At 34.8% G+C, this 21,900-nt stretch overlaps 1 protein-coding gene across 1 annotated transcript in view; it reads left to right on the top strand.

The window, feature by feature from the left end:
• The window catches only part of SDHC (succinate dehydrogenase complex subunit C), a 42,296-nt gene that overhangs the window by 15,695 nt on the left and 4,701 nt on the right, over positions 1-21,900 (top strand). Inside the window, exons 3-4 of the mRNA XM_074309220.1 lie at positions 13,501-13,602; positions 15,706-15,767. Of these exons, the coding sequence (XP_074165321.1) occupies positions 13,501-13,602; positions 15,706-15,767 (164 nt within the window). The remainder of the gene's footprint in view (positions 1-13,500; positions 13,603-15,705; positions 15,768-21,900) is intronic.

Here is a 21,900-nt window from a genome sequence, read left to right as displayed (position 1 = left end):
ATAATCATTTTGCAATTTCCCCTACTACAAGGCGTTAAGTGAGTTACCTGGGAGTTACAAATTATGTCAGATAGGATTTGAACACAGTTATCCAATTCATACTGCCTGTGTATGCTAATAAATTTCATTTTACTAAATTTGACCTAATGTTTTAGTCCTTTTGAGATCCTTTTAGGTCCTAATTCTGTTATCTAATGTGTATACTATTCTTCCTACCATTCCTACCAATAGTTTTGATAAGCACATTATTTGTATCTTAATTGATGTTATTAGTAACACATTAAATATAATACAGTACCATGGCTGATCATTCCAGCATTCTATTACGAATCATTTTGTAAATTGATAGCAATGTATTGATAACTACTTCAATTTGAATTTTTTTATTTGATTTGGGTTTTTTTGGACCTAGACATTCAACCAGTTCTGAATTTACCCATTATTGTCTATCCCACATTTCTCCATTTAGGCCACAAGAATAACATGAGAAACTTTGTCAAATACTAATTAAACTAAATCTCTGTTATTATTATTTTTTTTATCTGTCAGGCTAATAACCCTGTCAGAAAAGAAAAGGTAACTCTGGCAAGACTTGCTTATGAGTCAACAACATTGACTGTTTGTAGTGACTGAATTCTTTTCCAAGAATTGAAGTTGAGCTTACATCTAGGTTGTTGACTATACTCTCTTCCCTATTTTTGAAAATCTTGATGATGTTTGTCCTTGTAAAATCCTTTTCCTGTTTTCATTGATCTGAAAGATTATTGACAGTGGCATGACAGCCATATTTGCCAGTAATTCCCCCCCCCCTCCCTGAGGCTGGGGTTAAGTGACTTGCCCAGGGTCACACAGCTAGGCAGTGTTAAGAACAGATATGAACTCGGGTCCTCCTGAATTCAAGGCTGGTGCTCTATCCATTGCGCCACCTAGCTGCCCTAGTAGTTTTTTATTTTCAAAATATTCAAAGATATTTTCAACATTTACCCTTGTAAAAATTGTGTTCCAGATTTTTCTCCCTTCCCCCTCCAGACAGCAAGCAGTCTAATATATTTAAACATGTGCAATTCTTCTGTACATATTTCCACATTTATCATGCTTCACAGAAAAATCAGATTTTAAAAAAAGAGAGAAATTTAAAAAGCCAGCAAATAACAACAAAAAAAGTGAAAAAACTATCTTGTGATCTACATTCAGTCCCCACAGCCCACTTTCTCCATCAGACAGCTTTCTCCATCACAAGTCTATTGGAATTGGTCTGAATCACCTCATTGTTAAAAAGAGCCATGTCCATCACAGTTGATCATCACATACTCTTGTTGCAGTATACAATGTTCTCTTGGTTCTATTCCACTTAGCATTAGATCGTATAAGTCTTTCCAGGTCTTTCTGAAATCCTGCTAATTATTTCTTATAGAACAATAATATTCCATTTATATACCATAATTTATTTAGCTATTCCCCAACTAATTGGCATCCATTTAGTTTCTAGTTCCTTGCTACTCCAAACATTTTTGCGTATGTGGGTCCTTTTCCCTTTTTTCTGATCTCTTTGGGATACAAGCCTTTTAGAGTCACTGCTGGATCCAAGGGTTTGCACAGTTTGATAGCCCTTCGGGCATAGTTTCAAATTGCTCTCTGGAATGGTTGGATCAGTTCACAACTTCACCTAGAATATATTATTGTCCCAGTTTTCCCACATCCCCTCCAACATTCATCATTTTTTCCTGTCATTTTAGCCAATCTAAGAAGTGTATAGTGGCACCTCATAATTGTCTTAATTTGTATTTCTCTGATCAGTAGTGATTTAGAGTATTTTTTCATATGAACATAAATGGTTTTAATTTCTTGATCTGAAAATTGTCTGTTCACTTCCTTTGACTATTTATCAGTTGGAGAATTTCAATACTGTGGGCCATTTTCTCTGACTGTCCCTCATGCCTATAATACTTTCCCTCTTCATTCCAACTACTTACCTCCCTGGCTTCTTTTAGGACACAGATAAAAATCTACCATCTGTAGGAAATCTTCCCCAGCCTCTATTAATTCTAGCATCTTCCCTTTTAAAATTATTTCCTAATTATCTTAAATGTAACTTCCTTTGTCTGTATTTGTGTGCATATTGTCTCTCTGATCAGATTGTAAGCTCCTTGAGGACAGGAATTGTTTTTAACTTATTTTTCTACCCTATAATAGATACTTATTGGTAGATTTATTTCATCTGGACCTAGTGATTTGAATTCATCAGAGATAGCCAGGTACTCTCTTAGTATCTCAGTTATCTTGGATTTCGACTTTTTTATTAATCATTTTAATTTTTTTCCAATGAGCAAAGTTAGAAGTTAGTTTTCTTTAGTCTTTAATCATTTTCCTCATTCTTTCTATTGTATATGGTGTTATTGATTAATCTTTCTTAAACTTTGCTTGCTTGATTCTGGCATACTGTAACACTTTTTGGTAACACTTTCACAGGTTACCCCCATTGAGATAGGCAGGGATAAAATTATTATAATTTTCATTATCATTTCCATTTTATATTTTATCCATGGATAAATAGAGAATGGATGGTTAAATATCTTGCCTAAGGTTATATACTTTATAAGTACTAAACTTAGGGAAAAAGCCAGATTTACTTGGGTCCTAATCTAGTGCTGTTTTTACTAACCATGCTTGCTTCCTATTCTGGTATGTTCTTTTATCCTTTTTATTCCTTTAGTGGCTACTTTGATGTTTTTTGGTCTTCTTATCCCTTAGTCCTGGACCTTCCACACTTGTTCTCTTAGAACACATTCCTTTTCTTTCTTTTTTTAAAAACAATATGTTTTTATTGGTATCTTTTATTTATGTATTATCTACATTTTTCAATGTATACATTAACCCTGTCCTTCAAAAGAGCCTTCTCTTACAATAAATAAAAGGGAAAAAAAAAACTCAGTAAAAAGAGCCAATGTATTGAAAAATGTTATCCAGAGTGTTCCATATCTTTAGTTCCCCACTTTTGTAAAGAAGAGAAGGCTCTCATTCATTTTCTTCACTTCGTCTATGGACCTATATATCAGGGATCTCCAAATTTTCATTTCTATATTTAATCTTTCATTCTTCTTAACTTTTATAGCTCCTGCTACTTAAAGATTTAGCTAGTTATTCTAGTGCTCTAATCAAGTAGCCTGAAAGGTGCCCCAATTTTTCTTTTTGGTTTTTTCTTTTTTCTTCCCTTCCCCTACAATTTATCTTAAGAGAAATTTATTTGTGGTTGGGCAGATTTTCATCTCAAGACACATACCCTATGGAGGGAGAGACTCTCTAGGACACTGCAAGGGCTTCTTGAGGAATAGATGTAGGCTAATGTAGGCAAGAAAGATGTTCACCTGGAGTATTGCCTGATAGCTTCCTGCTAACTAGGTGCTAGGGTGGCTGGGTAGTACAGTGGATAGTGTGCCAGGCTTGCAATCAGGAAAAATCATTTTTGTGTATTCAAGTCTAGCCTCAGACTCTTCTAGCAATGTGAACCTGGGCAAATCCCTTAACTTTGTTTCCTCATCTATAAAATGAGCCAGAGTCATACCACCTAAGGATCTTTGCCAAGAAAACTCCAACTGGTGTCATGAAGAGTCAAGCTCGACTGAAATAATTGAAGAACATCTAGGAGTTTTAAGGCTAAAGTATAAGATGCTGTCAGTGTCTTAAAAGACAATAAGAGATGAAAGGAATTAGAGTAGGTAATGAGGAAACCAAATCATTACTCTTTGCAGATGATATGATAGTATACTTAGAGAATCCCAGAGAATCAATTAAAAAGCTATTAGAAATAATCTACAACTTTAGCAAAGTTGCAGGATACAAAATAAATCCACATAAATCATCAGTATTCTTATACATCACTAACAGAATCCAACAGCAAAATATACAAAGAGAAATTCCATTTAAAATAACTGTTGATAATATAAAATATTTGGGAATTTATCTGCCAAGGGAAAGTCAGAAACTATATGAGCAAAACTACAAAGCACTTTCCACACAAATAAAGTCAGAGCTAAGCAATTGGAAAAATATTAAATGTTTATGGATAGAAAAGAGCAAATATAATAAAGATGACAATAATCCCTAAACTAATCTATTTATTTAGTGTTATACCAATCAAACTCCCAAGAAACTATTTTACTGAACTAGAAAAAATAACAAAATTCATCTGGAAGAACAAAAGGTCAAGAATTTCAAAGGAATTAATGAAGAGAAAAGCAAATGAAGATGGCCTAGCTGTACCTGATCTAAAACTATATTATAAAGTAGCAGTCATCAAAATCATTTGATATTAGCTAAGAAATAGAGAAGTTAGTCAATGGAATAGGTTAGGTTCACAGAAGAAAATAAGCAATAACTATTACAATCTAGTATTTGACAAACCCAAAGGCCCCACGTTTTGGGATAAGAACTCACTATTTGACAAAAACTGCTGGAAAAATTGGAAACTAATATGGCAGAAACTAGGCACTCACCCACATCTAACACTGTATATACCAAGATAAGGTCGAAATGTGTTCATGATTTAAACATAAAAAATGATATTATAAACAAATTAGGAGAACATATGATAGTTTATCTTTAAGATTTGTGAAATAGGAAGGAATTTGTGATCAAAGAAGAACTAGAGATCATTATTGATCATAAAATAGATAATTTTGATTATATTAAGTTAAGAAGCTTTTGTACAAACAAAACTAATGCAGACAGGATTAGAAGGGAAGCATAAACTGGGAAAACATTTTTATATCCAAAGGATCTGATAAAGATCTCATTTTAAAAATATATAGATCGACAAATGGTCAAAGGATATCAACAGACAATTTTCAGATAAAGAAATTGAAACATTTGTAGCCACATGAAAAGGTACTCCAAATTATTATTGATGAGAGAAATGCAAATTAAGACAACTCTGAGATACCACTACACACCTGTCAGATTGGTTAAAATGACAGGAAAAAAATAATGATGAATGTTGGAGGGGATGTGGGGAAACTGGGACACTGATACATTGTTGGTGGAACTGTAACAAATCCGGCCATTCTGGAGAACAATTTGAAACTATGCTCAAAAAGTTATCAAACTGTGCATACCCTTTGATCCAGCAGTGTTACTACTGGGCTTATATCCCAAAGAGATCTTGAAGGAGGAAAAGGGACCCACATGTGCAGAAATGTTTGTGACAGCCCTCTTTGTAGTGGCCAGAAACTGGAAACTGAGGAGATGCCCATCAATTGGAGAATGACTGAATAAATTGTGGTACATGAATATTATAGAATATTATTGTTCTGTAAGAAATGACCAACAGGATGATTTCAGAAAGGCCTGGAGAGACTTACATGAACTGATGCTGAGTGAAATGAGCAGGAACAGGAGATCATTATATACTTCAACAATAATACTATATGATGATCAATTCTGATGGAAGTGGCTCTCTTCAACAAAGAGAGGATTCAGGCCAGTTCCACTTGTGCGGTGAGGAAGAGAACCATCTACCCCAGAGAGAGGACTGTGGGAACTGAGTGTGGAATGTAACATAACATTCTCACTCTCTCTGTTATTTGCTTGCATTATGTTTTCTTTCTCAGTTTTTCTTTTTCTTCCTTCTTGATCTGAGTATTCTTGAACAATAAGATAATTGTATAAATATGTATACATGTATTGCATCTAACATATATTTCAACATATTTAACATGTATTAGACTATCTGCCAGCTGGGGAGGGGGAAGGAGGGAGAAATTTGCAACAAAAGGTTATTCAAGGGTCAATGTTGGAAAAATTACCCATCATATGCTTTGTAAATAAAAAGATTTAATTAAAAAAAAAAAAGTTTGGCACCTTGGGGCAAATACATCAATCATTGTACCCTAATTACGACTCTCCTGCTATCTGTAGGATGTTGTCATTTGCTTAAATTCAGCATGTCAAGAACTATAAAATCATTTTCTCATCTTCTCCCCAAAGCAACACCTCTTCCCAGCTATAATCACCTGCTAATTTATATTCTTAGTAATTTGTAATATTGGTGTTATCTTTGATTTGCCATCCTCCAATCACATAATCTCTATGAACCTTAGTTTCCTCATTTACAGAGCCTGAATAATAATAATTTTCTTGCTTTTCATTCATAGAATTGTTTTGAGGATTAAATGGGATAGTTGAATATGCTTTGAAAAGTGTAAAGCACTGTACATATTTAATATTTATCTTACATAGATAGCTGGTTTTGTATTCTCTCAAGTTTCATCCTTCATGTCTTCAACCATTTTTTGACCTTCATCCTCTCCCTATTATATATAGTATACATTGTTGTCAAATTAATCTTCTTAAAACATTGCTTTAATCACATTGCTCTAAAGTTTATAGGGATGCTGTATTTGGGTCAAATTGAAATTCCTTTGTATGACATTCAATTGGACTTTATTTAGCCTTATTTTCTACTGCTTTCCATTCTACTCCATCAAGCCAGGAAGACTTTGTCTTGTTGCTTCTTTCCTCCTTTAATTATGTGGTTTCCTTAACTTAGAATGTACTTTTTCTTCTGAAACTAATCATTTCTATATTTTATTTTTAAGACTTAAGAATGAGGTTCAGCAATTCTTTGATTAACTTCATTCATTGGAGAGGTAGTATAGTATTTTTGATACTTGGGAGTCAGGATGACCTCTGATACTGCCAATATCATCATGGACAAGTCAATTAATACCTCTCAGCCTGTTTTCCTCATCTGTAAAATGGGAATGATAATAACACTACCTACTTTATAATATGCTGTGGACTAAATTACATTTTACATACACACACACACACACACACATATATATATATGAACTGTGCTTTGAAACTTTAAAAAGGTCACTTACCATCCTATAATGATTATTCATTTATTTTAAATTTTTAGGTGATGGATGGATAGATAAATCAGTAGATCCTGCAATCAAGGAACTTGTATTTTAATTGGGAGAAAGTAGATAATACATAAGAAAGAATTGAGAAGTGGAGAATAGAATAATAGAGAAGTTAGAGAGTTTGGAATGAGCTTGAGTACTTCCTCTGATGAAGGTTCTGGATTGGAACTCAAAACAATCAAAGGAGGGAACCATGGAGGTAGAGGCACTTTCCAAAGTAAGAAGGCTGCAGTGCATATGCATATGATTTCTGTGGTACTGTTATATTCTTGCTTATATCTTGGAACTGTATTTTGCCATATAAATGTCTTTTCTCTCCTTCTAGAATTCTATAATAGAAATTCTTAAAGACTAGAGGGAAGAGGGCCTGTGTCTCCTATGCCATGCCCAATATAGTATTAGGCATGCAAGCAATTAATTAATACATTAATCCACATATTGAACAGATCTCAATTTAAACCCAGTGAAAAAAAGAAATTGGGAACTATCAGGAATCATGAAGTTGGATCTGGTTCCTTGTTTTTGAGACAAAAGTAAAAATATCTGGTAATGTGTGAGTAGTAAGTCTAGCTGTTGTTACTTGCCCTTTTTAGGTCAGAATCCTAGTATTGTCATAATGTAGTAGGCAACATAAGGGTGGGTAGATAGGAAATAAAAGATATATGAGTATGGAGACATTGGGAAGGTGATGGTTAAATGTCAAGAGAACAAACAGAAAAGCAAGGGTAAAATTGGATTGTAGCCTGATGACTAAGTTCTGTAGCATCTGGAAGAGGGCATTTCGATCTGTTAGACTCAGCACCCCACATTTAACTGAGTTGGATTGGGAGATGTTAGGTGGGATCTCCCTGATGAAGAAATGTGTGGTATAATTGTTTTAGAAAAAAATTGTTCCATCTCTGAATATAGGCTGTAAGTGGGTGCTTGCCTCTGTGGACATCTGGAATAATTCATAACCAATTTCTAATTACTCTTGATTTTTTTTTTTTCCCTCAGAAACAGTAGTTTGACTGTCATTCTCTGTAAAATGGCAGGAGTCTTCAGATTAACCATTTACAGAACCTCCCTGAATAATGAGTTAGGAGATTATTCAAGGACCTTCTTCTTCAATTAGTTTTTAGTTAATGATTATTTTTAATTCTAGCTAATAATTATCCTTTAATTTCTTAGTCTCATTTCCTCTATCTCTATCTCTTTTTTGAATTTTGTGTTTGTCCATACACTATTGTATTTATCATTATCATAGGTACACATAGAACTATATCTAAAGTGTTTTAGTTCTCCATCTGTCAGAGAATTACAGGTTTTTTCTTAGCTGCCTCTTTTTCTGAGATGTGGTAACAGTTCCCTCATTGCTATGATGAACAATTTCTCACAGGATATCTTATTGCATACATGGAATAAATTATTGTTTAGATGACTACCTTCATTAATAGCTTTTGCTGCCATATTTCTCATTTGAGGCTTAACTCTTAACTCTACTTTAGGATTAGTGACAAGAGATTTTTCTTTTCTGCTCAAATGTCTTTAGGCTTACATCATGATTATATGTTTCATTGAGCAATGGCTCTTATTGTAGATTTATAGAATAAAAGGATTCCCTATTTGGAAGAGACTTTAGCATCTGACCCATGATCCAGCCCATGCTCTAAAAAGAAATCCCATATGTGACAGATAGTTACTTAGCCTTTGCTTTGAAGATCCTCAGTGAGGAAGAATCCTCTTTTTTCCTTTCTAATTTGAAGTAGTAATCATAGGAAATTTTTCTTTTAGGTCTAAATTTACTTTTTTGTAACTTTAAGCACTTTTTCTGAATTCTGCTTTCCTGAGGCTTAAATAGAACTAATCCTTCTATATGCTACTCTTTGAGGTACTGGAATACAACAATTATGTACCCCCTGAGTATTCTCTTCTTCAGTTCCTTCAGATTATATTCATGTGGCAGTGATTTGAGAACTTTTATGATTCTTGCTGTCCTCCTGATTGTTTTCCTTAAAATATGCCTAGAAATGAACATAATACTCCATTGTAGTATGACCCAGGCAATCCAGCAAAACCATATTCCTCATAATAACCACACAATATTATATCTGTTGTTTTGTCTGCACCATTTGTAACACACCTTTGATGTTCTTTAAGCTTGTAGGTCATTAAAATTATCTAACCATGCTTGATTTTTTTTTGATGTGGGGTACTTAGGTTATACAGTGCAAAGAGCCTGGAATCAGGAAGACCTGAATTCAAATGTGGCCTGAGATACTTCCTAGCTGTGTGACTGAGCAAGTCATTTAATCTCTGTTTGCTTCAGTTTCCTCATGTGTAAGATGGGATAATAATAGCACCTATCTCCCAGGGTTGTTTTGAGGATCAAATGAGATAATAATTGTAAAGTGCTTATTAGGGTATGAGGTACATAATAAGCACTATATAAATAATAGCTATAATAATTATTATCACTACTACTTCTACTACTTGTGAAATTGTTCTCTCGAGTCCAAAGGCATAAATTTTTATATTTATCTTTGTTGAGTTTTAGATTTTCCTTGGGTTCTAATGAAGATCTTTTTTGGAGCCCATATCCCATTCTATATAGCTATCACTCCTAAGTTTGTCTTTTATTTATACATTTAACCAAGGAGTTGATAAAAAATATTAAGCAGCACAGATCTCTGAGACATATTGGATACTTCCTTCCAAGTGTTATTCAGCCAGTTCTGAATCCATTCTCATCATCTCATCCAGCCCTCATCTTTTTTTCCCCAACAAAAAATAGCATGAAATACTTGATCTAAAATTTTGTTACAACTTAGTTAAACTGGGGCCGCTAGGTGGCACAGTGGATAGAGCATTGGCCCTGAAGTCAGGTGGACTTGAGTTCAAATCACACCTCAGACATTTGACACTTGATCTTGAACAACCCCAGTTGCTTCCCCTAAAAATAAAACAAAAAAAAAATGAACTTAAACTTCATCTCCTGGTCTTCTAGTTCTATAATTCTATTAAAAAGGAAATAATTTGGTATGACCTAATGCTTATATTATGCAGATTTTTTGTGATCACTTATTTTTCTAAATATCCACTAATTTTGTATTTAACACTTTTCTAGAATTTTTCCAGGGGTTAAGACCAAAATACTTGTTTATCCATCTTCCAGGTTAAAAAGAAAACTAAAAGCTCCAGGATGTAATGAAGTAAATAGAAAATGGCACTTAATGGCTTCTTTGCTTTCTTAAAGTATATCAATGCCATGGACATTGTGAATTATGGAGGATTTTTGTAGTTGTGTTGATACACAGTAATGAAAAAATTAATTTTTCCTATATTTTTTTAAAAGAATATACCTACCTAATATCAGAGATGGGAGAAGGACATAGGATGATTGGGGGTTGGTTAACCTATGTTCAAATAATGAGGAAGGAATTATACTCCTATCTTCTTTTTTTTATATTTTTAAAAATTTTATATTTAGAGTGAGAGTCCTTGACCAGATTGATGAACTTGGGTTTTTGTTTTGTTTTTAGTATTTTGAAAATTATTTTTCTTTCTAATCCTATGTATTTTATTTTATCCATTTAAAAACATTTCACTACAAAGAAGTCTGTGAAACAAAGTTTAAGGACTCTTAGAATGTGTAAATTAACTTTAACTGGTTCAAAGAATAATTACAGGTATTGAATTATACAATAAAATTTTCAACTTGTTTTCATCTTATAAAAAACCTTTAATGTGTCCAGCTACTACAGTCATCTATTTTACATTATTTGGCATTGAATTTTCAACATTTTGAAACTCTTAAACTTGAACTCTTAATCTCTTCATCATGAAACCACATTTTTTTTGTCCCATGTCCTTTTTTTCATTTTAAAATACAAATCATTATTAGCTTGCAAGCCATACAAAAACAGGTATGGATCCTATTTGGCCCCTTCAGCTGTTGTAGTTGGCCAACTCCCGGTATAAAAAACCATTTCCTTAGTGATTAACAGACCCCTACTTGGTCATATCCTCCCTGTGCTTCTGAATTGCCTTCTATCATCATTCTAATTTTATTCCATCTCTCACTGCTCAGTCTCTTATTCCCAATCTTCCAGTAACTCACTCAAAACTATATTCCTTCCACTGTTAGGATGCCAACTCCACAAATTGCAAAGTTAGCCTCATTCACTGTAATCTAGATCTTTCCTGAAAACAGAAGTTCCCGAGGTTCCCTTTCCAACACTGATTACATTTTTACTTATTCCTCTGACTCACTGGAGGTCCCTTGCTTCCCATTTCCTTGTTCTGTTTCTTTTTCTACCACTATTACTGACTTCTTTATTTAATCCACATCATTGAATTGAATGAATCAATTCAATCCACATTCATTCTTGTCTGGCTCTCTGTCTTTCTCTTCATCTCAGTTTCTTTACTCATACTTGGGGAATTTCAGTTTACATATTGATATTTCCTCAAATATCCTAACCTCTCAATTTCTTGACTTACTTCCCATGACCTCCCCAGCCCCACTTCATTTACACAGAGATGATCATAACCTTGATTTTTCTATCATCCACAAAAGTACCACTTCCATGTAATAAACTCTCATTCTCTTATCTGATCCTAACCTATTCATTCTACCTCTCCCTCCGCCTTGCAAGCCAATACCCTATTGTTTGACCACACCATGATCTCTAGTCTCTCAACTCCTGTCCTTTAATAACCCAGCTCTATTCTTCTCCCTTCCTCATCTTGACTTTTTTCGATTTCTCATTCTTGTCCTCTGCAGCCTTTGACACTGTCAGTCGTTTTCTTATTCTTACCTTGCACTTTCTAGGTTTCCATGACATTTTATCTTGGTTCTCCTGCTTCTCTTAACTGCTTTCCTGTCTTAGCTTTGCTGAATTTTCTTCCAGGTCAAGGCTACTAAAAAGTAGATGTTCCCCAGGCCCTCTCTCCTTTTATACTCATTCATTTGGTAATGTTATCAACTCCCTTGGATTTAGTTGTCTTCTCTATGCTAATGATTCTCAGATCTAGTCTTATCCTCTCTCCTAATCTCCATACTTGAATCTTTTAAATGCCTTAAACTCAATATGTCTAAAACAGAACTCATCTTTTCCCCCTAAAGCCTCCCTTCTTTTTGACTTCCCTGTTACTGTAGGCCATTACTCCCAGATACCCAGGCTAAGTTGATAAACCTAGGTGTCATTCTCTATTCCTCACTCTCTCCAACTTCCATATCTAATCTGTTGCCAAGGAGGGTAATGATTTTACCTTAGTAACATCTCTAATGAATATTCTCTTTTCTTTTCCTTTTTTTTTTTTTAGGGTAATCACTTTATTGATCACGCTAATAGTAATTCATTAAAAAGTCTCAGTGACACTCTCAATTGCCAGACCCCTCATGGAATCCACTTAGTGCTTATAAACCCTTAGAAGAAGAGTGGGTGGTCTTATCCCTTTCTTTTTCTGACATTGCCACCTTAGGTCTTCAGACACCTCATGCCTTGGCTATTGCAGTAAACTTCTAGTTGGCTTGCTTGACAAAGTCTTTCCCCTCCCCACTATACTCTATTTTCTACTCAGCTGTCAAAGTAATTTTCCTAAAGTACAGGTCTAGCCATCTCTTTTCCCTACCCCACCTCATTTAAACTCAAGTGGTTTCCTATCACCTCCAAGATTCTCTGTCATTCAAAGCTCTTTGTAAATTTACCCCCTCAAGTTCACCTCTTCACCCCAGAAGTGAAGTTCTACTCACATCCAGTGAATTAATGGTTGTCTTTTTTTTTTTTTTTTTGAGGCTGGGGTTAAGTGACTTGCCCAGGGTCACATAGCTAGGAAGTGTTAAGTGTCTGAGATCAAATTTGAACTCGGGTTCTCCTGAATTCAAGGCTGGTGTTCTATCCACTTCGCCACCTAGCTGCCCCTTAAATTGTTAATGGTGATAAAATATGGAAATTGTCAATTTTAGAGGGGTTGTGGGAAGATAGGCACGTTGTTATTGTTGATGGAAAAGTGAATTAGTATTCGTGACTTATTTTCCTCTTTGAAAACCATCTCATAAAACACATTTTTTAAGATTAATAAAACTAATATAAACAAAGATAAATGATGATTAAACTATGTAAAGTTAACAACCAAAATAATAAAAAATTAAAAGTGAATGTCATCAAATTGCAAAAAAACAAGCTTGACTCCAAGGCAGAAAGATGAGAAAAAACACCTCCTCCTACTCCTTTGTGGAGGTAGGAGGTCTCCTGGTGTGAAATATTGAATATATTTTCATATTGTTTTCAATGAATTGAATGGTTTTCCTGCTTTTTTTTTCCGTGTTTTTTTTTTTTTCCCCTTTAAAAAATTGTTACATGAGATGTTTCTTTGGTCATTTGGAGTATGAATACAGGGAAATTTTAGGCTACATAAAAACAATGCCACTAAAGATGTATTTTTTTGAAAGTAAAGCATTTTGTAAAACATAAAATACTATATATGTTAGCTGTTATTATTTTAGTGCATTTGGTTGGGCTCTTGATTTATTTTAATACTTTTGTCCAGTTAACTGCTTCTTCTTCTTCTTTTTTTTTTTTTTTCCTAGTGCCATCCCTCTGGGAACAACAGCTAAGGAAGAGATGGAACATTTCTGGAACAAGAACATAAATTCAAGTCGTCCTTTGTCACCTCACATCACCATTTACAGGTAGGAGGGAATTCTTGAATAAACTCTCAAAGTATTGGATCAAGGGTCATGGAATTTATTGTTACTTCCTGCATCATGAACTGTAGCAGAACAAAACTTTAGAAATTCCTTAAAACATAATTTTTTTTTCTTGAACACAAATAGGTGTTCAATATCTTCAGGCCTTTTCTAAAAGAAATGAAATATACACTTTCCCCAGTTATAAAGATAACTCTCTATAATAATAATAATAACTTAATAATTATAATAAAGTCTTTATAAGCTCTCAACTCTTTTTCTTCGATTGGACTTTCTTCCCTTGATTTTCAGAGTTTTGCTAAGTAAAGATATTTTGACTGAGGACAGTTGTGATGACAGCCCTTGGGATAGAAATGAGGGGATGGTAAAAGAAGGAAGCATTTAAATTGCTTGGTAATTGTCCTCCCTTGGAAGTAGACAGCAGTCTGGGATTTCTTTCTTTCTTTTTTTTTTTTTTTTTTTCCCCATTAGGTTATTGAATCACTAGGCCCCCAAATCTCTCTTTTAAAAAAAAAAAAATAAATCTGTTGACATTTTGTTTTTGTCATCTCTATTTCTCAGCATTTTTTTAAAAACATATTTTCCTCTTTGAAAACCAGCCCATTTAACAAAGAAACTTTTTTTTAAGTTTAGCAAAACTAGTCAACACATTGAAAAGTCTGTCATCATCTGTATCCATATCCATTGACTGCCAGCTCTGCAAATAAAGGATATGCCTTTTCGCAAATGGTTCTTTTTGGTCATTATAATTTCACTGCTTTCAGTTTTGATTGTTGTGTTGTCACAGAGAACCAGTCATGTTCAAAACTTCATTTCTTCATTTTGAGGTTACCTTAATAAGTGGAATAAATTTATTCTTTTTCAATGAGGTGACAATCTCTGACAATGACTGATGTACTGTGGTAAGTTGAAGGCTGTGGAGGCAAAAAGAACTCAATCTTTAGGAAAGCTGCTTTTTTCTTTGCTGTTCCAGCAAGACCTCTAGGGCTATTGCAGCCTCCTTATTAGCATTCTTGCCTGTGGAGCTGGCCATTCTTGAACCACCTCCACAAATACCTCAGCCCTTCAGATTTTCCTCGAGCCAGATTCCGGGAATAATTCTGGTTGGAGAAATAAGCCATTCTGCTCAAACAGTATCAGGGTAATAGGTGACTACAATTCCTATGTCTAAGAGATCAGAAACTCCTTTCTACCTCAAAAATAATAGAAGTTGGCCTTGAGTAGAATGAGCTTTGAAAAATCTCCCAATGATCTTGAACCTACATGCCAAGTCCTTGAATCCCCCCACCCCCAAACAATTTGTCATATATAGAATGGCTTTAAGCTTGTGAGGTGCATCTGCTATTTACTGTTAGCTTCCATGGTTACAGAACCTTAGGCATCTCTATAAGTAAGGAAATAAGAGACTGTGAGGTGCTTCCATTTCACCTGCCAGGCAAAGACTGCTGGTGTAGTGAAAACCATATTTGTTAATTATTGTAGTTTAGAAGAGGAACTTTGAGCAGTCAATAATTTAAGACACTACTTTGGGTGCTTTAAGGGTTGGAGCTGGAAGCAACATTGTATATATTTTTCATTAGGATTAAGGTAGCAAGTTGAGAAAAAGGACAATAACCTGTTCAAAATGAGCTAAGATGAAGACTTAGTTAAATTAATCCAGAATTGCCAAATACCAAAAACGATGGAGTTTTGAGGAGAAAGGATGAGTAATCTATAGAATAGCAAAAGATAGATAGCTTTCTAGAAAAGGAACAGGTTGAATAAATAACAATGAATTATTCATTATAGTGTAATGTTACATTTTGTAGGGAAATGACTTAGGATATTCATAAAAGATCAGCTCACAAGCTAAGAAAGATTTCTTATATTCTCTATTACTTTAGTGCAAGGACTCAGAAAGTAGAAGGATACTAGGCACCAAAAACAAGTGCATTCATTTTTGACTATTGCTTGGTTTATAAACTTTGTATTTAGAGAGAGAGATACAAAGGGCTTTATGCTTCCTTTTGCTAGATGCTCTCAATGTAATAGATTATCCTTTGGAGATTTTACTCATTGTCTTTTTTTTTTTTTTTTAATTTGCAGTTGGTCCCTGCCCATGATGATGTCCATTACCCACCGAGGCACTGGTGTTGCCTTGAGTGCAGGTTTGTATTTGAGTCCTGAAGATCCATGACTGTCCTCATAACTTCTGTCTCGATCCCTTTTGTGTGTCAGTATCCTTATTCAGAAAGAGTGGTGACCCTCTTTGACCCTGTTATTAAATGTACTTTGTTAGTCTCTGGGCTTATTATATAGCATTTAACAAATTGCTAAGACACTTAAACATTAATGCCTTTGTATTGTGGAATATTCTTAAGATCATAGAATTTTGAATAATAGAAAACCTGAGGAAGTCGTCTAATCTAACCTCTATGTTTTACAAGTGGGGAAATTGAGGCCCAGAAAGGTGAAGAGACTTGGCCCCAGAACCACTCAGTCTCAGTGGCAGAGATGGGGTTTGAACCTTAGCCCTGACTGCAAAATCAACACTTTCTCTTTGCATCATGTTTCCCTCAAGAAAACTGCTCTTCAGAATTGGTAGCAGATAGAAGAGATGTGGTATGAAGCGACAAGGTCTCCGATCATAGAGTGATTTGGGGAACTTAAATGTTCCTCTGAGGCACTTATTGATTTTATGCACTCAGCCAGGGCCAGATGAGCAAAGATAATATTTCTTATGTGTCTGGAAGAGGAATGGGCTTTGGTGACAGATGTAAACTGAGAAGTGGTGGGGTGCCTGTGAGTAGGTATGGCCAAGTGGGTTGTCTACAGAAAGCTTTTCAGTCAGAAGACTGCTGCAGTGAGGTCCTGGCAGCTATTCAGGCTAATATTCCAAGATCTTTACTGACAATATAAATGACTTTGTGACTTTGAACAGCCTGCATTTATCCTTCCTTTTCCTATTGCTGTATCCTTGCTGTTGCTTTAGCACTTCTGGCTATCACCTATATTACAAAGAGGGTTGCTTTTCTGCCTCATCAGAAGGAAGGAAAAACAGTAGCATTGGTGCAGCTGTTGAAATAATAATAGCTTCAGAGAGATCTTTAGCCTGGCAGCAGGGCTCTGTTCCTTACCTATCACATCAGGCATCATTATCAGCCTGAAAGGCTTTAGCCCAGTCTGCTTTGAGCAGAACAGATGGGCGCTATAGGAATCCTTGGGTTCAGCATGCAGCACTTTCTCGACTCTTCTCTTGATCTGGAAATCTGCTTTTTGGTGCCAGACAAAGCTATCAAGCAGCTGGACAGGACTGTTTCTCATGATGGTTGTAGGTGAAACTGAAGGGGACTGTTTTGGGGTAGCCATTTCTGCTTTCCCTTGCAGCCTTCAGGATCTTTTCTGGATTATTTCAGCCTCCCTGTTTAAAATTCTTCATTGAAGTGCTGCCTAACTTCTCTGGTGGCTTCAGCCTGTGCCAAGGGAGTAACAGCCAAGCCATTCAAAGAAGTGAATATTAAAACTACCTGCTGAGACTACATTCTCCCAGCTGTTGCATGTACCAAGTGAACACAGTGTTTTATGTTAGTAAAGTTTGGGTCGAGTACATATACTTTTTCCCCCCTAATTAGTAGCTATAGCCTAAATAGAGGTATTCACTCAGTCCTGATAAGATGTTTGATTTTCTAAGAAGTCCCTATAATTCTTTGTATGAAAGAGTATTTGGACTTTTGGTATAGTCAAAGACTTGATTTTGACATCTCTTTTCTGTGGACTTGAATTCTCATCCTAGAACACGTCACTAGTATTGAACCAGCAGTATACATTGAAGATTCAAGTACCTTTTCTTAATGCCTTATTTTGACTAAACTAGAATCACAGATTCTATAATTTGATGTTTCCCATTAGCATGTGGGTACATTCAGTAGAATAGTATCTCTTGCTTCTCTCCTGACTGTTTACTGTGCCAAAAAGTCTGTGTCTACTCAAATTACCATTGAAAACTTTGGCCGGATCTTTTTCTTGTTCTTATCACATTCTTTTTTTGTATCTTCCTTGTTTATATCTATGTTGTAAGCTGAGAATAGAAGATAAGGGTATATAGAACTTTGTTCTATGGTTTGTTAGATTGGAAATCTTAGTTATTCTAGGCAATACTCTGTACCCTTCAAGAAAGTGATTGGAAATGTCTGTAAAAATCTTTTCCCATTTCATGACTGCCAAATTTTGGGTTTCTTGTACCAATAAAATGGGATAGGCTGGAAACTTAATTTGGCATTGGAGAAGCAAAATACCTTTTGGAAATGCTTCATTCACATAGGAAACACGTGACCTGTACTCTGAGAGTGAGTGAGTGGCACTAGAATGACTAGTGGGATTGATGAGATTGATGTTGACAGTACTTTAGTGGAGAGAATAGTCAGTTATTCTCAACTCAAATTTAATTTAATTTAAGTTGAGTTTAATTATCCTTTGGAAAGCATTGCCTGTTTTGATGCATACCATTTCATTGTCAGTAGTATATGCAAAAGCTTGGAGGAGATGGTCTTGATAAAATTGAAAACTTTTGTTCTTTAAAGTTCTTTCAGTATCAGTTAACTGCATTGGAATCAGAGGAAGCTGCTCCATCCTAGCAATTCTTCGATGCTCTATTTCCTGTAGTGATTGCCAGGGACAGCCACAACAGCTTTAGTTTCCTAATTTTTATCATTTAAACACTAAATGAATCTCTTTTGAACATGGCAACTTAAGATTCAGTACTCAAGTGGGATCTATAGCTTATTCCCAGTAGAGTGAGAGTGGAAAGAGTTTTTTTTCCATGATTTATACATACTCTGTCCTTCTCTAGAAAAGAGAATTATGTGTTATTGTCAGTTCTTGAACTCAAGTTTGGACACTGAATTGATCAAAGTTCTGTGTCTTTTGGTATTATTTACCCTTATATTATTCTAGTTTTTATGAAAATTGTTCTTTGAATTCTGTTCCTTTAATTCATCAATCCACACAAGTCTTCTCAATGCTATTACAATTTTTCTTTTTTTTTTTTGCTGAGGCAATTGAGGTTAAGTGACTTGCCCAGAGTCACACAGCTAGGAAGCGTTAAGTGTCTGAGGCCAGATTTGAACTCAGGTCCTCCTGACTTCAGAGCTGGTGCTCTATCCACTGTGCCACCTAGCTGCCCCCTTTATTAGAATTCTTAATTATGATGCAGTAATAATCAGTTAGGTTCTTATATTGAATTTTGTTCACCCATTTCCCAATTCATAAGGACCCACTTTTTTTTGCATTTTTTTTGCTACTACAAACAGCTTTACTACCATTGTTTTTGGATATATATACCATTCTGTTGTTGTTATATGCATCTTAGGGTCAGCAGGTCTATACAGTTAAGTAAACTTTCTAATATAATTTTGAATAATTTTCCAGGATTTTTGGATTAATTTAAAACTCCACCAAGAGTTTATTAGTGTCTCTCTCTCTCCTCTTAGCCCCTTCCCACATTTACCATTTTCTCTCTTGTCATTTGTGCCAACCCAGATGTAAGATAAAAGCTTAAGAATTGTTTTAATGTGTAATTTTGTTATTAGTGATTTGGCATATTTCTTCATATTGATGATTTACATTTTTTCTTTTGAGAACTACATATTTGTATCCTTTTAGATATTTCTTAGGATAATCAGAAGAATAGTAAAGAAGATTGGGCCCTCATTTCTTTTATAAAATTTTTCTTTTTTAAGGATCAAGCTTTTGATTTATCACCTTTGTTTGAATTAAAGTTTATGTTTCCTTTTCTCCCCTTGTCCTCTTTTAGAGAACATTATGGATAGAGCCAAATAAGAGATAGCCAGATATTATGATTTTGTTGTTGTTGGTAAGCATATGTAAAGGGATGGGGGATGGGCAAGACTTTGGGAACACATCTACCTAATAAGGGGCATTTTGTTAAAAACTAAAGATTTCATGCTTATAACATCTTGATTTTGACACTCCAGACTCTGGTCGTCTTTTTCACTGATAGAGAACTTTTGAATTCTGGTCATCTTTTTAAAAAATTGATTAGAAAGGTGCTGTGATAAAATGTTCTCAAAAATTTTGAGATGGAACCTGTTTCTTCCTTCTAAATTAAGTAGATTCATTGGCAAAATCCCCTAGAATCTGAGGAGGTAAAGTCTGAAGAATTAGTTGTCTAGGTTTTAGGTATCTTGACTTAGGTCACATGGACTAGTAGTACTGCTATTCCAGATGAAACTAAGGTAAGGTAGATAACTTTTGGGACTCTGAGCTCCTAACCTAGAGCTACAGTCATATCCAGAAAATACTGTTCTGAGTAGGTGGACCTATTTAATCTCAAACTCTTTATCTTGGCTTTAAAGCACTGAAAAAGTCAGTAGAAAGACTTGTGGCTGAACAGATCCTATTTTTATCTATCTTTATTTGTTATCTATTATGTCTCTTCCCCCATTGATAAGTTGGGAATGTTTATATCTATCCATTTCACTTCTTTGAGAACCCAGATCAAAATGGCTTTGTATCTGAGCACCGAATGGCTTTTTTAAAAAATGATTGCTAAGGCACTCCTTTAAAATAATTTTGGTTGGTTTTTAAATAGTGAGCTCCCAAAAAGTGAAAGAAATCCTGAGAGCAACCATTCTTTCAGTCTTACAGACAAGGAAGCTAAGATACAGAGAAGGTGCTAGTAGAATTAGTACCAAGACTAAGATGACCTTAGCTGTGTTAAGGATTTAATACTTGCCTTTTATCTGATTGCATGAGTAAGAAATCTTATTGCTCAATACTCTACTTCATCTTTGGCAGCTTCCATGAGAAAAAATATAGGCTTGTACACTGGAAAACTATATGGGGATGAGGAGTGAAGAATGTGAGATAGATATAAGATGGGATGAGGGATGAGAATTAGGGTTTGGAATGTTTTCCATAGCTGTTTTTTTCTCATTTCTTATAACTTATATGTATAGAATTGGCAGAGGTCTTTCTGCATCAGAGCCTAGGAAATTATCTGGTTTCCTTTACTCTTAAAGTTTCTTATGTCAAAAGCAAAGAGTTGAGTTGACTTTAAATCTCAAATCATGTAGAAGGAACTAAAAAAAGATATAATTATACTTTTATGTATATGTTTTATATGTATATGTATCTCAAATATTAATACTGTTTATATGACTTTAAAAAGCCAATAATGTAACAAGGACAAGTTATAGGATATCTGATGTTCTTTTTTTTTTTTTGCTAAGGCAATTGGGGTTAAGTGACTTGCCCAAGGTCACACAGTGTTAAGTGTCTGAGGTCACATTTGAACTCAGGTCCTCCTGACTTCAGGGCTGGAAGTCTATCCACTGTATCATTTAACCGCCCCTCTGATGTTCATTGAAAATCCATAGACCTTTTTTGTGCCATTAAAAAGCTTATTTGATGTTGAAGTATTGCTTATATGTAATTCTTGTAAGAGAATTGCTCTTATATCCAGACTGGTGGTCTCTGGCACAGATTTGTACATCTAGTTAACTCAGACTCCAAAACCTCTCTGTGCCAGAGGTGCAGTTTGATTGGGTTTAAGGCCAAGTATTTCATAGTGCTTCACATTGTCTGAATGGATTAATTGGCTTATTGTGTGGCTAAGTTCTTATAGATTTTCTGAAGACCCTTGCAGGACTCAGTTGGTGTGTCAGGTGTACTTGTAAAAAGAAGTATCTTTGTTAACACAGTTTTTCACCATGCTTGTAAATAAATCCCATTAGGGCAAAGTTGGCCAAGCAACTGAGTTGAAATCTTTGTGAAAAGTCTAGGAGGGGATGGCTGGGTAGAATTCCTGGATCAAATTCCCTGCTTTAACTAAATTGAATTAATATTTGAATGCTACAAATATAGTAGCAGATTTAGAAATAATATATATTTATACATAAAATTATATATAAGTATGACTTTTATGTAAATACATAATGTGTGTTTGTGTGTATATACAAACATACATATACTCTTCTTTACATATTATATCTATATTATATAATTATTTAGTTTTCATGATACTACAACTTTCTCTTGGATTGTATAGTATTGGGAAATACCAGGATATCTTTGATTTATCTTTGTATTTCCCCCAATTTCTAGCATAGTGCCTTATATGATTTGCACAAAATAACTGTTGAATTAATGGTGACTATCGGTCCTGTGAATCCATTTACTTGGTACTTAGGAATTTAGCTGAACTAGAGCTTCCATTAACATGAAAATAATTCCCTTAATCCATGGTATTGGGCTTGTGTTTGAGATTTCTAAAAGGGTAGA

The sequence above is a fragment of the Sminthopsis crassicaudata genome, chromosome 4 (genome assembly GCF_048593235.1).
Source record: "Sminthopsis crassicaudata isolate SCR6 chromosome 4, ASM4859323v1, whole genome shotgun sequence".
Classification (NCBI taxonomy): Eukaryota; Metazoa; Chordata; class Mammalia; order Dasyuromorphia; family Dasyuridae; genus Sminthopsis; species Sminthopsis crassicaudata.
Note: the sequence above shows the minus strand (reverse complement) of the source record. Positions and strands in the feature narration are given on the sequence as shown.